The sequence below is a fragment of the Terrapene carolina genome, unplaced genomic scaffold (assembly GCF_002925995.2).
Source record: "Terrapene carolina triunguis isolate 2854851 unplaced genomic scaffold, T_m_triunguis-2.0 Scaffold714, whole genome shotgun sequence".
NCBI classification, from domain to species: Eukaryota; Metazoa; Chordata; order Testudines; family Emydidae; genus Terrapene; species Terrapene triunguis.
The window spans coordinates 17,092,600-17,106,725 of NW_020665065.1; the positions used below are offsets into that span (position 1 = coordinate 17,092,600).

The 14,126-nt window shown below is 60.9% G+C and overlaps 1 protein-coding gene across 1 annotated transcript in view; it reads left to right on the forward strand.

The window, feature by feature from the left end:
• ARHGEF19 (Rho guanine nucleotide exchange factor 19) overlaps nt 1–14,126 on the forward strand; it is a 66,369-nt gene that overhangs the window by 28,688 nt on the left and 23,555 nt on the right. The window contains exons 7-13 of the mRNA XM_026660112.2: nt 5,744–5,753; nt 8,974–9,058; nt 10,524–10,684; nt 10,844–10,996; nt 11,882–12,011; nt 12,412–12,486; nt 13,917–14,009. Coding sequence (XP_026515897.2) covers nt 5,744–5,753; nt 8,974–9,058; nt 10,524–10,684; nt 10,844–10,996; nt 11,882–12,011; nt 12,412–12,486; nt 13,917–14,009 — 707 coding nt within the window. The remainder of the gene's footprint in view (nt 1–5,743; nt 5,754–8,973; nt 9,059–10,523; nt 10,685–10,843; nt 10,997–11,881; nt 12,012–12,411; nt 12,487–13,916; nt 14,010–14,126) is intronic.

Below are 14,126 nucleotides of genomic sequence, written 5' to 3' on the forward strand. Positions count from 1 at the left end.
TAGTGGGGCCCCCAAAACTGGACACAATACTCCAGGTGTGGCCTCACCAGTGCTGAATAGAGGGGAATAATCACTTCCCTCGATCTGCTGGCAATGCCCCTACTAATGCAGCCCAATATGCCGTTAGCCTTCTTGGCAACAAGAGCACACCGCTGACGCATATCCAGCTTCCACTGTAATCCCCAGGTCCTTTTCTGCAGAACTGCTGCTTAGCCAGTCAGTCCCCAGCCTGTAACAGTGAATGGGATTCTTCTGTTCTAAGTGCAGGACTCTGCACTTGTCCTTGTTGAACCTCATCAGATTTCTTTTGGCCCAATCCTCCAATTTGTCTAGGTCACTCTGGACCCTATCTCTATCCTCCAGCGTATCTACCGCTCCCCCCAGCTTAGTGTCATCTGCGAACATGCTGAGGGTGCAATCCATCCCATCATCCAGATCATTGATAAAGATGTTGAACAAAACCGGCCACAGGACCGACCCTTGGGGCACTCCGCTTGATACCGGCTGCCAGCTAGACATGGAGCCATTGATCAGTACTCGTTGAGCCCGACGATCTAGCCAGCTTTCTATCCACCGTATAGTCCATTCAGCCAATCCATACTTTTTTAACTTGCTGGCAAGAATACCGTGGGAGACCGTATCAAAAGCTTTGCTAAAGTGAAGATAAAGCCAACGACCCCCCGACTCTGGGGGTGGGGCGAGGGTCTGGATCCAAACCTAGACCCAGATCCAAACTTTGCCGGAGGCCCCCGATGAACGGCAGAACCAACCGGCTGGACGTGGATCGGGCCCGTCTCCAGCCCAGCACGGGTCTGAGCTGAGCTGGCTGCTGCGTTGCTGGGGGGAAGCGCTGGACGGCAGCGCAGTGCGCAAGCCCCGACCCCAGGGCAGGTGCCATCGGGGCTGGGCTGGGGGAGGCGAATGGCTGGGAGGTGCACCCCAGGGCTCTGCGTGGCACAGGATTAGCAGGAAGGAGCCAGGTGTCCTGGGGGAGTGGGTACCGTGTTACTGGGCTGTCTCTGGCAGGGGCAAACCCCGGACCCTCAGTGGAGCTCCCCCGTTCCCAGCGCCTGGGCCAAGAGGTTCTGTGACTTTGCTCTGCTGGCTGACCTGGGCCCTGCTGCAGACTGCGGAGTGCCCTCTCCGTCCTGGGGCAGCAGGGCCAGGGCCAGAGGTTGGCGCTGGAGACAGCCCTGGGCTCGGGCCAGGGTGGTAGCGAAAGAATCAAAGACAGTCCCTCTCGTGTTCTGCTAAAGAGGAGGCTCTGGGGGCCCAGGCCGGGACCAGCCCTGCCACCAGAGCAGAGTGTAGGTGGGGAGAGCATCAGACGTAAACACAAGGGCCAGACTCACGTGCCAGAGTCAATTGGGGTGTCTCCTTGCTGCCAGTGGGGTTACACTGGTGTAAGCGATGGGAGTCTGGCCCCAGCAAGCATCTGAGCTCAGGGGGGCCCATGGGACTGGGCCACTCCTGGCCACTGCGGCCTCCCTCTCCGGCACCGGGACCAGGGGAGGAGGCACCTCGCAGCCCAGCCCCCCAACCTCGCCCATCAACTCCCCGCCCGGTGCCAAGCCCAGGCTGGTTCCCACCTGGGTCCTGCAGAGAGAAAGGCCTGGCCGGGGCAGGCCAAAGTCAAAGCAAGGGAAGGTCCCTGCCAGCCCTGAGCCAGCCCCGCAGGGTTGCCAACTCCACATAGCAGGAAGTCACCAAACCCTGAATAGTTCCTAGATGCAGCTGTTTAAGCTCTCAAAAGGAGTCAAAAATGTCACCAAACAAAATTGCTAGAGAATTCATTCACAAGCAGATCAACAGTGTTAATAAAATCCATTCCATCTCTTCTTACTACGTTCTGTTCCACACCAGAAGCAACGACACCAGGACGCTGACATCATCAGGAGGGCGTTCTTCCGCCCTCTGCTCTTTGGGAAGGGCGCTCGGTACAGGGCAGCCCAGCCTGGCTGCGGTTGGTTAATTTCAGCCGAGCCTCCCTTTCTTGCCACCCTGGATCTGAGCCCACGGGTGAGTGAAAGGAAGAGCCCAGAGCCGGGGGAAAGGGGCATTCACCTGACCTGAGCACGGCGCTGCAGGGAGCCAAGGAAGTAGATTTAAAAACAAAAATCCCCCAGCCGGACCCCTTCCCCCTGCTTCCAGGGGTTCATTTCTGAAAAGAGCTGGGCAGTGACCCCCCAGGCCAAGCCAGGGGAAGGGGTAAAGGGGAACTGAAGTCAAACCAGCTCCACCTTTGATCTGTAGTAAGGGTTTCATCCCTGGGGGCACTGTGCCCCTGCTCCATTGGGGCACATGGCCCTGTCTCATCCCCCCTCCACCTTCCATCCGTGTGGCTCTCCTCGCTGGCTAACCTGCCTCCCCCACCCAGCCCGCTTCATTAGCCGGCTTCCCCTGCATCACAGGCTGTGCTGCCTACTGCGGAGCAGCGAGAAAGAGCAGCTGGGTAAAAACAAGCCCTGGCAAATGTGCTGCTCTCTCCAAAATGCGCCTGGCTTTAGCACCGTATTTAATTAGCCCCCACCAACTTCTTTTCCTCGCCTGCAGATGAGTGAGCTCGGCCCAAGCAGCCCAGGAATGCGATTCCTTCCGAGGACACGCTCAGCTGAGACGTAATGACACGGCCTTGGGGTGCAACAGACCGTAGTAAGAGCACGGAATGGGTTTTAGGAACACTATGGAGCTGCGTGGGACTGATCTGGTGACCACACATATTGGTGACGTCTGTCTCTGAACGTCACTGTCGTTGGCAGCGAAAGTCGCTAGATTTGTCACTGGTCACTTGGACACTTATTTTCTCGCTAGGGCACCAAAAAGTCACTAAGTCTGGTGACAAAGTCGCTAAGCAACACGGCCGGCGGCACCTGCGCCCTCCGTGCCCACCGCAACCTGCAGCACGAGCCCAAGGCAAGGGGCGAGACCCAGAGGAGCCCGGGAGGCTGGGAAAGCCCTCGTTCGCATGGGGCAGTCAGCCAGAGGCCAGGCTCATGGTGGGGAGGCAGGGGAGCACTGACTGAGGGGCCTGGCCTATCCCCTCCCTAGCGGAGGCAGCCAGTCCCGGAGATCCCGCCTGGGGTCGGTGTCCAGATCCCTGGGGCTCACTCACAGAAGGGAGGGATCTCTGCTCCCCTGCTCCGTTCTCTCACTCAGCCATTGCCGACCTCCTCCCCCGGGCAGTTCTGCCGGGACAGATGGCAGCGCGAGCCGTGGGGTATCCCCATCCTCCTCGGCCACTCTCCTGCCCCTTCCTCCTACTGATCTCGGAGGGCTTCCCACCCGGGGCTCAGCCCACCCCTGAACAGCCCAGCCTAGGAGGCAGAGCAATTCATGCAGGCAGCCGGGACAGGACAGAGCTGGGACTGAGGCCAGCCTCCAGGGTTAATCCCCCAGGGGCTCAGGGCCTCCTGTTTGCAGACTGGCCCTAAGGGAAAGCCTCCACCAGCTCCCCTCCCAAGCTTACAAACGGGGAATGGGCTCGTGCTGGGAGATCTCCCCACATCCCACCCTTGCCCTAATGAGGATGGTAAATAGCCCCCACCTGGGGGAGCCAAGGAACCCCCCCCCCCCCCGCACTGCCCTCATTGCCCCGCTGCCATCTGCTCCATTGGGTGCCAACCAAGGGCAGCCCACGCTTGCTGCCTTTGGCTAATGATGCCCCTGGCGTGCTGCCCCTTTAAGGAGCCACTAACGAGGGAGCCCTGGAGGTTATTTATTTGCAGGTGGGAGCAGCTGTAGTTTCTTGCTCTCCCTGGCTGGGGGGATCCTCCAGGTAAGAGGCTGCTTTAGCCCTGGGAGCTCTGGCCCTGGCCAGGAGCTATTGCCAAGGGCAGCATGATGCACCCAGGGCTGAGCAGGTGGGCAGTGGCATGGTCCTTGCATTGAATCTCCCTGGCCATGGGCGGGAGGGGGCCGGGCCAGCCCAGCCTGGAGCAGAGTTCCCCTTGGGTGCTTTGCCATCGTTTTAGCTGTTTGGTTGTCCTGATCCCAGAGCACCGAGGGGCTTCCTGCCCCCGGCCTCCCAGAGGTGAGCTCAGGGTGGGGCATCTGCCCCCAGCTGGATTCTGGCCTGTGGGCCGAGCACAGACAGGTGGCTAGGGCTGCAGAGAGGGCCTGAGCCGAGCCCTGGGCTAGCAGCCTCTGAGCCAGGGCGCCAATGGAGGTGGGGGGGGTGCTGAGGCCACCCCGGCCCTCCCAGTGCCACCCAGGGACCTGCCCGGTGAGCCACGGCCCAGCTTATGTGCCTGGCATTTGGGGTGTGGCGCCGGGTGGCCTGATGAGCATGGCAGAAGGGCACTTGACCCCTTCCGTATTCCCGGAGGCCTTTCCGGGTGCCCAGCTGCCGAGAGAGGCCAGTCCCCGAAGTGGGAGCCAGCCGCCCGGCCAGGACTGAGCCCCCTTCTCCTCCCTCCACCAGGCCTCTCGTCACCCCCCATGGATTTCTTCTGCCGGAAGCGCGCGCGGTCAGACTCGCCGCCCAGGGCCGCGGCGCCGGTGAAGAGACACGGCTCCTGCCCGGTGGCCCAGAGACCCCAGCCGGCCAGGCCGGAGAGCCGCCCGGAGCTCTGCCCCTTCCTGGCTGGTCTCTTCCGCCCCAGAAGCGCCAAGGAGGGCCTTTCCGCAGCCCGCAGGGGGAGCTCCCGGGAGCCAGCCTCAACGGTGGAGGAGAGGGTCCCGCTTCTGGGGGACAACCCCAAAGGTCTGCTGGCTGCTGTCAGGACCCCGATGCCACCTGGCCTGGATCCCGAGGACCCAGGTGTCCTGCCTCCGTCCACTCTGGCATGGCCCACTCGCCAATAGCTTTCACTGAGATCTGATTGGCAGCAGCCAGGGCCCAGTGCGTGACGGGGGGGCCGTGGAGAGACTGGCCCGAGAGTGCTTTGGGTTGGATGTGGGGTGAGGGCAGGGGGCTCTGATCCGAGCCCCAGCCCCTTTTCTTGGAGGGCGGGAGTGCCCTGGAGGGGGTGAGTTTCAGTGCCCATATCCGGGACCAGGGAGAGCCCTGGGCCTGACTCCTGCTAACTCTGGAAATTCATCTCAGGCCTGACCCACAGCACCCGCTCTTCCAGCCCTGCCCCCAGCTCTGCCAGTGCCCCTCAGGCCTGACCCACAGCACCCGCTATTCCAGCCCTGCCAGTGCCCCTCAGGCCTGACCCACAGCACCCGCTATTCCAGCCCTGCCCCCAGCTCTGCCAGTGCCCCTCAGCCTGACCCACAGCACCCGCTATTCCAGCCCTGCCCCCAGCCCTGCCAGTGCCCCTCAGGCCTGACCCACAGCACCCGCTATTCCAGCCCTGCCAGTGCCCCTCAGGCCTGACCCACAGCACCCGCTATTCCAGCCCTGCCCCCAGCTCTGCCAGTGCCCCTCAGGCCTGACCCACAGCACCCGCTATTCCAGCCCTGCCCCCAGCTCTGCCAATGCCCCTCAGGCCTGACCCACAGCACCCGCTATTCCAGCTCTGCCAGTGCCCCTCAGGCCTGTCCCACAGCACCCGCTATTCCAGCCCTGCCCCCAGCCCTGCCAGTGCCCCTCAGGCCTGACCTGCAGCCCCCCACTGTTGCAGGCGAGTGCTCTCCCGTTATCCAGGTGATGGGTAGGTGGCATCAGGCTCACCATGCAGAGGCAGTTGCCAGGATCTCCAGCTAGCTCTGCCGGCGTCTGGCTCTGATTGGCCCCCGCGAGGCTGCCAGCTCCCTGGGGGCGCTGGCGAGCTCAGCCCAGCGGCGATGGGGAGCAGAGGCGGGCACAGGTTTTGTTTTGACGACGTGGCTCCGGTGCAGCGCGGTGCCAGGTCGACTCCTCTGCCCCTGCACCATCCTCATCCCCTTGCTCCTGCTCTCCCTAGGGGCTGACTTGCCAGGCAGTGCTGTCCCTGCCCCCCTCCGCTGCCAGCCCTCTCCTCCCACCGCCGAGCTGGCGGCCCCCGAGAGCATGGGCCCGGAGGAGCCGGTGGAGGAGCCCCCTAGCTCTGCAGGGCCAACGGGCCCTTCTGGCCTGCTGGAAATGGGGACAAAGCTGCCCATCCCGGTCCCCGGGAGGAAGGTCCTGCATGGCTCCCTGGAAGATCTCTCCAAAGCCACAGTTACGCAGATGCCAAGCCCGGAGCGCAGGTAACCCGCCTCCCCGCGGAGAGCTCCCCGCATCGCTGCCCTGGGGCTGGGACGTTGTCTCTTAGTTGCAATGTAACTTGTGCATAGAGAGGGATTCTTGCTTCCTTTTCCTTGAAGCTTCTGGCATATCCATGGCAATACCCAGTAATCATTCCGGGAGGGGTGCAGGGGTTGAATGGGGAGTACCCAGCGATGCCCTCTAGTTCCCACCACAAACCAAGCTCTGCCCGTGAAGTGCCTGTCTTTGGGCAAATCTTTGTAATATGATTTCTAAGTTCTTTGGTGCTTTGAGCGTTGATGCTTTATGTGCCATCATTAGGTTTCAGAGTGAATAACTCCTTGGATTAAGCAGAGGGCTGTTCCTGTCTGGTCTCCCATAGCAGTGGTTCCAGGCTGCCTGCAGGCTTAGTGTGTTGTGCCCCCCTCAGTTCCCATTTTTATAGTTATTGTTGCAGCCAAGGGGCTAGCAGCTTCATTTGGGTTGTAACGAAAGATTTTTCGAGCACAAGAGGGCAGTGACCAGAAAATGGCCTGGCTCTCTGAGCCTCTGCAGACTGGTTTAATTAAACCCCGGCCCAGATCCTTACACTTCCCAGACCCTGAAGCTGGCCTTTCCGGCTGGGACCCACCCCTATTGCTATAATGGGATGATCCAAACATCTGGAACTTTGGGGACATTTGGGGCAGAGTTGGGGTTTATAATTCAGGCCCGGCTCTGATGATGACCTCATTTCTCTGGTACCTTTCAGAGCAGAAGGATAGCCCAGTGGGTAGAGCACTAGCCCAGTACTGGGGAGAGCTGGATTCAAAGCCCTGTTTTGCCACAGGTTTTGTGTGTGACCTTGGGCGAGTCACGTGGCTTCTCTGCACCTCAGTTTCCCATCTATAAAATGGCCATAAGAGCGCTTTCCTTCCTCACAGGGGTGTTGTGAGGATAGATACAATGCAAAGATTGAGGCATGGTCTTACCCACCTCCTGTGTGGGAGATAATTAACACTATACATCACCCAATGTGCAGTAACTGTGGAACTCGCTGCCACATGATGTCATCGGGCCCAGAACTTGGCAAGATCCAAAAATGGATTGAATGCTAATATGGATAATGAGAATACCCAGAGTTTCCATGGTTCAAGGTAACCGTTCTGGAGGGATGTCAAACCTCCCACTTCAGCGTTTTAAGCCAATCTCTAGCTATAAGAAATCAGGAAGAGACCTGATCTGAGGAGCAGACTATTCCACACTGGTTCTCACACCTCCTCTGAAGCAGCTGGTGCTGGCCACTGTCAGAGACGGGACACTGGGCTAAGTGGACCTTATTTCTGATCCACCTGGCATATTCCTACATATCCATTTTACACCTGTGTACATTGAGGCACAGAGAGGTTTTGATTTGCACAAGGACACAAATGAGTGACCAAGGCCAGCAGGTGGCGCTGTAGGGCATGAGGCAAACCCACCAGCAGGTGGCGCTGTAGGGCATGAGGCAAACCCACCAGCAGGTGGCGCTGTAGGGCATGAGGAAAGAGCCGGAGTTATGGGGGAAGTTCATGTTTGCTGTAGTATGGGGCTGTCCCGGTGGGACCTGGTTTAAAAGGGTCTTGCTGCCTTTTAGACTGTTCCGCCGACCGCTGGGGAAAGGAGCAAAGGACCCGGACAAGTGGAAGAGGGAATCTAAATACGTGCAAACCCGTGAGTACTGACCCGCTCCTTGTGCGATGGCCGCACGGTCCCGGGCATGGCGGGAGGAAGGGAAACTTCTAGAAGGCCTTCTGGAGGCTGCTGCCATGAACAAGCCCTAACGCGGGCCACACAATGCTACTTCCACCAGCCCGGCCCTAGCCAGGAAGGGGAAACTGAGTCACTAAACCTTACAAGCCTGTCCCGGAGGAGGCTGTCCCTTTAAGAGCCTACTCAATTGTGCTGTTGCAAAACCGTGATGTCTTTGTCTGTTGTGTGCTGGGCCTCAAATGTCTAAGACCTCTCCTGGGCAGCAGAGGGGAAGCCCACACCCTGCGCTCTCTCCTGAGGACTCCGCTCTTGTTCTTTCTAGGCTGGTTGTTTCCCTTCAGGTAAAATAAGCTGCCGTTGGAGTTACACGCGTCACGCTGAAATCGGAGCCACTTTTACACAGCTCTCTCTGCACTAAATTCACGCTGAAGAGAGCGAGCTTTTCCTTGCGTGCAGATTGTTTAATGGTCTCCGGCAGTGGGGGGAGAAATGAGAGAACCCCGGGGTTAGAAGGGACCGCGAGGGTCAGCCAGTGTAACCCCCTGCCGAGATGCAGGTTTTCTTGTGGCTAAAGCATGAGACACAACACACGAACACCTGCCATCTGCTCAGGGCTGGTTTGAATTTGCTGAGGGCATCTCCAAGACCCAAGGGGTGGTTGGAACAGAGCTGGCTACTCCAGTTCTCCATCCGTTAAAGGTGAAGGCAGCAGGCAGTGACTTCCGTCGGAGTGGGCTACGGGCGCGCATTGGCCAGCCGTGCTCATGGGGATGCTGTGCCGGGGCCCAGAAACGGCTACGGCCCCCCCCCGAAGTGCAGGAGAGGGTTTCGAAGTGTCCAGGGCCGTGTGCGGAGCAGGAGGGTTGTGTCACCAGACCTGGGATTAGATGACGCGTTAAAGGACGGCAGTTATTCATGACGCGCTCTGGGAAGCCCCTGTGGCTAATGTCACGCTCATTTCGCTCCCTCCCAGAGCCTCTCTACCAAGACTACTGGATGAAGCGCCTCAAGGCGGCGGAGCGCAAGCCCAAGGAGCCGGCCTTCCGGGTGGACGCCAGCCTGTCCATCGCTGGCCTCCTCTCCTCTTCCCTGCTCGGCGCCGCCTCGCCGCTCTCGTCCCGCGACTACAGCTTCTGCTTCTGGCAGGAGATCCCAGAGGTGAAGAGCAGGCGGCTCCTGGAGGGTCTCACGCCCCAGCAGCACCGCCTGCAGGAGGTAGCGGAGGGCGGCCGCCTCTCGGACTGGGAGGGAGGGAGGGGCTGATGGTTTGATTGCGCGGCTGGCTGGCAAGTAGGGGGTGCACGTTCCCACCCGCCAGAGGCGGGTTCACTCCAAGCAGAAGCTGCCCCAGCAGAGGTGCCCCCCACGAGGCGAGGGGAGGGACAATGTTCTGCAGAGAGCTGCCATCTGCTGCAGCCACAGTCGGATCGCTCTGGGGCACCTGCAGTGTGGGGATGGTACCGCAGAGTGGGCAGCGCTGGGGGGGGGGGGAGGAGCAGGGTGCCCTCCACCCCCAGATCCAGCAGTTCTGGTCCCTGCCCTGGTGGAAGCAGAAGGGGGGCATGGGACAGTGCTGTGACTGGGCAGTGCCACCTCAGACAAAACGCTGCCCACTTGGGGGTCAACCAGGAACATGCAACCTTGAAAACGTGCCAGGAGACTGATGCTCTCTATCAGCCTTGAGGACAGAAGCTGGCCTGTGGCTTGTTCTGGGATGTGCGGCTCCCTCTGGTCTCTGGGGCTGGCAGCCTGGCACCCACCTGCTCTCCTACTCCAAAGGGGGCATTTGCCCCACCTCTGCCCCCAGCACCTTAGAGGGTTCCCAGTGCTGTTGCTCTAATAGAAATAGACACACCATTGGAGAGCCTGGATTTCAGTGCGTTCCCAGCAGGGCTGGCTGCTGACGCCTGGTCCCCTAGCACACGGTGCCACCCTCGCCAGCGGATGGTGTGAAGGCCAAGACTCTAACAGGGTTCAAAAAAGAACTAGATAAGTGCATGGAGGATAGGTCCATCAATGGCTCTTAGCCAGGATGAGCTGGGAATGGGCGACAGGATGGATCACTCGATAATTGCCCTGTTCTGTTCATTCCCTCTGGGGCACCTGGCATTGGCCACTGTCAGAAGACAGGATACTGGGCTAGATGGACCCTTGGTCTGACCCAGTCTGGCCGTTCTTATGTGTCTGCGTCAGTTGATTAAGCCGCAGGCCTGGAACCTGGATTCCTGGGTTGTATTCCCGGCTCTGCCCTGGCGCAGCCCTGTGCCAGTGCCCAGTGGGGATGCCAGCTTTGGTTGGATGAATTCCTGGAGACTCCAGGACAATCCATACTGCAGGAGTCCCCAGAGCAAGAGGCCTGTAACGGAAGAGAAGCGCTTCCTATAGGCGGACCGGGGAAGGGACATGGCTGAGGCATTCCTCTGTGCCAGTGCGCTCTGGCTGCGGGAGCAGCCCAGGCAGCTGTGCTCCTTCCCTGGTGACTGTGCGCCAGCCCGACTTGGGTACTCGTGTTTGCAAAGTGATTTAGATGCCTGGCTCCCACTGAGTTCAGGGAGGTGTCTAAGTCCCTTTAGCCAGCTGGCCCGGAGCCCCTTGGTGTGTCCCACGGCGCGGGGGGTTCCCAGGCCCTGCTGGGCTGGCTCGCTCACCCCTGTCTCTTGACGCACGGTCTCTGCTCCAGGCCATGTTTGAGATGATCACGTCGGAGGCCTCCTACCTGCGCAGCCTCTCGGTGGCCACGAGCCACTTTAAGGGATCGCTGGCGCTGCGGGAGACGCTGACCAGGGCCGAGGTGCACCGGCTCTTCTCCAACCTGCAGCAGGTGAAAGAAGTCAGTGAAAGGTAACTGCGGCCGGTGGGGAATGCCCAGTCCCGGCCTCGCCCAGCGGGGGGCGCTGCAGGGAGGGGGCGGGAGCGCTGGTGTGGAGGGAGCCCCCAGCTACTCCCGCCCGAACCTCGCTCAGTGGCAGGATTCTTTCCCTCGCCTCCTGGTCTCTGCAGGTTTCTCCTGGAGCTCGAGGAGCACATGGACAAGGACGTCTTCCTGGCGGGGCTGGGGGCCGTGGTTCTGAAGCACTGCCCCGCCTTCCACAGGGTCTACATCCCCTACGTCACCAACCAGATGTACCAGGAACAGCTCATGCAGCAGCTGATGTGAGGAGCCGCCGGGCCTCAGGGGGTAGGGTGGGGTGGGGGGGAATAACCGGGGGCTGCTCATGCCCCAATTGCTCCTCCCCACTGTCTGTGCCCCTTGGAACAGCCCATCTGCCCCTTCCCATGGGGACACTGAGGCTGAACCTCAGGAAAACCTTCATGCCAGTGAGAGCTGAGCGTCTGCGAGGCGTCCCCGGGGGATGCTTGGGCTGTTTGGAGCTAGACTGGGCACCGGCCTGTAGGGGAAACCCCAGTAATGTCCCTTGGGGAGGATTCCATAACTCACTAAGTCTCTCTCTGTCCTCCAACTTCTCCATTGTGGAGAGGTGTTTCTGCTGAAAATGGTCACCCATTGTTACACTAAGTGGTTGTCATTAAGTTCCAGAGTTAACGCGTTATTTTGACGCCTGAGGGCAGCTGACCCCATTCCCCTGCTTGCGTACAGATTTGGGAAGGGACATGCTCCCAGCTGCAGGGTCTCTTTGGGGCTGGAATGGCCAGTAGCTTGCTGGCTCCTGGCCTAGGCGGTGCTCAAGGGGTTAATGGGGAGGTCAGGTCCCTCCTGGGCTCAGGCAGGAGAGGTGAGCTGGGGCAGGAATTGATATGGGTCTGCATTTCCGTTTTGTACCTTCCCGGCTTGGGGGAGGGTATCCTTCATCTCCTCCCCCCCACACCCCACTGCTCAGGAAATCCCAGCATCAGGCCTTGCCCGCACTCAACCTCTGGCTCTAGTGCAGACACAGCCGGGCCTGTCCAGCCGGGGTCTCTGGGCAGCATTTGCCCTGGCGCCTGTAGCCCAGTGAGCGAGGGAAGTCAGGGCCACTCTCCCGGGGTGGTTCTGGCCTCGGGGCCCCTCACCCGCCCCCTCTCCCCCGCACGCTGCAGGCGGGAGAACTGGCGCTTCCGGCACATCCTGAGGAAGCTGGAGGAGCAGCCGGTGTGCCAGCGGCAGCCCCTGAAATCCTTCCTGGTGCTGCCCTTCCAGAGGATCACCCGCCTGAAGATCCTGCTGGAGGTGAGGGGCCGGAGCCAGGAGCCGGCTGGAATCTCACTCGGGGGTTGGCTGGGGCTGGCCTCCCAAGGATCCTGCCTCAGAGGGGCACAGGCTGCCCCGGCCAGCGTCCTCTGAGCTGCAGCCAAAGCAAAACGCTGGGGTGACGAGGGGGCTTGTGTGCAGGAGGAGAGGGGTAGGGACGGGCAGGGAGAGAGGGGAAGGCTCTGTCTGTGTAGGGAGGTGGGGGTGGGTGGGAGGGAGGGGGAAGGGTCTGTGGAGGGAGGGGGGGGGGGGGGGAAGGGTCTGGGGAGGGAGGTGGGGGGGCAGGAGGGAGGGAGGGGGAAAGGTCTGTAGGGAGATGATGGTGGGATGGAGACACCCTCCCATGACAGATCCTCCTTCTCTCTCCTCTGCCCCACAGAACATCCTGAAGCTGGCCCCGGCGGGCTCAGAGCTGGCCAGCTCCATCGGCGCGGCCCTGAGGGCAGTGGGAGAGGTAAGGGCACCATTGGGTGCTTGTGGGAGGCAGCCCCAGGCTGGCTGTGCCGGTCCCCGCGCCGTAGCAGTCCTCACGCCGCCTGCCTTGACCCGCCGTTCGCGCCCCAGCGGCCTTGCGAGGCAGCATGCGGAGATGGCCTACGCTCGGGGGGCCTTGTTCCTCGGCTCCCTGGCGGAGCTGGGGGAAGTGGTAGGAGAAAGTTCTGGTCGGAGTCTGTTCCTGGTTCTCTGCTCGTCCCGGCCCATGAACTCACTCCGCCCAGTGCGGACTCAGCCCCTGACCGCTTCCCGCACGTGCTGCGTCCTGCTGGCCTCTGCTCAGCGACCCGCTGCCTTTTGTGCTTTGAAAACCTCTGACATCGGGGGCCTATATCTCGGCGTTCCCACCCCCAGACCTGAGCCACCTGGCCAGCATGCTCCAGCCGAACGGTTTCCTTCCCCAAGGGAGGCCAGAATGCAGAACGTCCAGGGTCTCACGTTCCCAGGCTCCGGGGAGCCCAAAAGGTGACTGGATGGGGGCAATAAAACAGGTGTGGGCCATTTTATGCCGCAGGGAATTCCTGGAAGGTGTTTTTAAATAGGGATTTTTCCTGCGTTGCTAGTGTGGTAATAGCCCATCTTCTCTTCCCTGACTTCCCCAGAGCCCTCCAGCGAGGGGGTGGGAGTGAGCTGGGGCTTCCTCCTCTATTAACTGGGGGCCCGGGTTGAATCTTTAACAAGTGCTTTTCTCCCAACTGTTTCTCGGGCCTTTGAGTTAATCGTGTTCAGAAACCGCCCGAGTTTAAAAACCAAAGTCCCTTCCCGTCTGAATGAATCAGGCTTCGCTTCCTTGTCCTCAGACTCGCGCCGGTTCTCCCCGGAGGCTTCCCCAGGAGTAACGGGGGAGGCCGGAGTCGGGATTTCTTACCTAGAACCCGCAGAAGCGCTGGGGTGAAAAGAATCCTCCGTCCCCACTCCAGATGTTCTAGCCGAGGTCTGCTCCCCGGGCAGAACATCACCTGTGCCTAGGGCCCTGAGGTGACAGCATCCCAGGGGGTCTCTGCAGGGTGGGACGCCTGAACGTCTGAGCCTCTGTCCCCGGCACCCAGGGACCTAATGCGACACCCCACAGCCCATCCCGAACCTGGCTGGTGGCACCCTGGGGCGAGTGAGAACTAGGGCAAAGCCTGGGCACCCGCAACAGATCCTGGGCCAGGAGGCGCCATGTGCACCTGACTCGCCAATCTTCGGCGGGAGCAGGGAAATGTCCCATAATGCCCCAGACCAGCAGTGTCCAAGGGCAGGAAAACCTTCCTTCCCGTCCCCTGGGGTGTCCTGGATTCCCTGGTCTCTGCCCCCTCCGGTGGGTGGCAGGGGGTGGGGGGAGCCCTGGCCAGAGCGCCCAGCTCCCCCCCTGCAGGGCCTGCAGCTTCCCTTGCCCTGCCTCAGATCGTGTCGGCCTGCAACGAGAACGTGCGGCACATGAAGCAGACGGAGGAGCTGGTGCTGCTGGAGAAGCAAGTCGAGTTCGTAAAGACGAAGGTGAGGCCTGGCTCTGCGCTGGGGTGGCTCTTGGTGATCCAGCCCCACGGTGGGGGCATGTGGGGGGAGGGCTGTGGGGCTGGGTTGGGACATGGGGGAGGATGCTGGAGTGGGTGG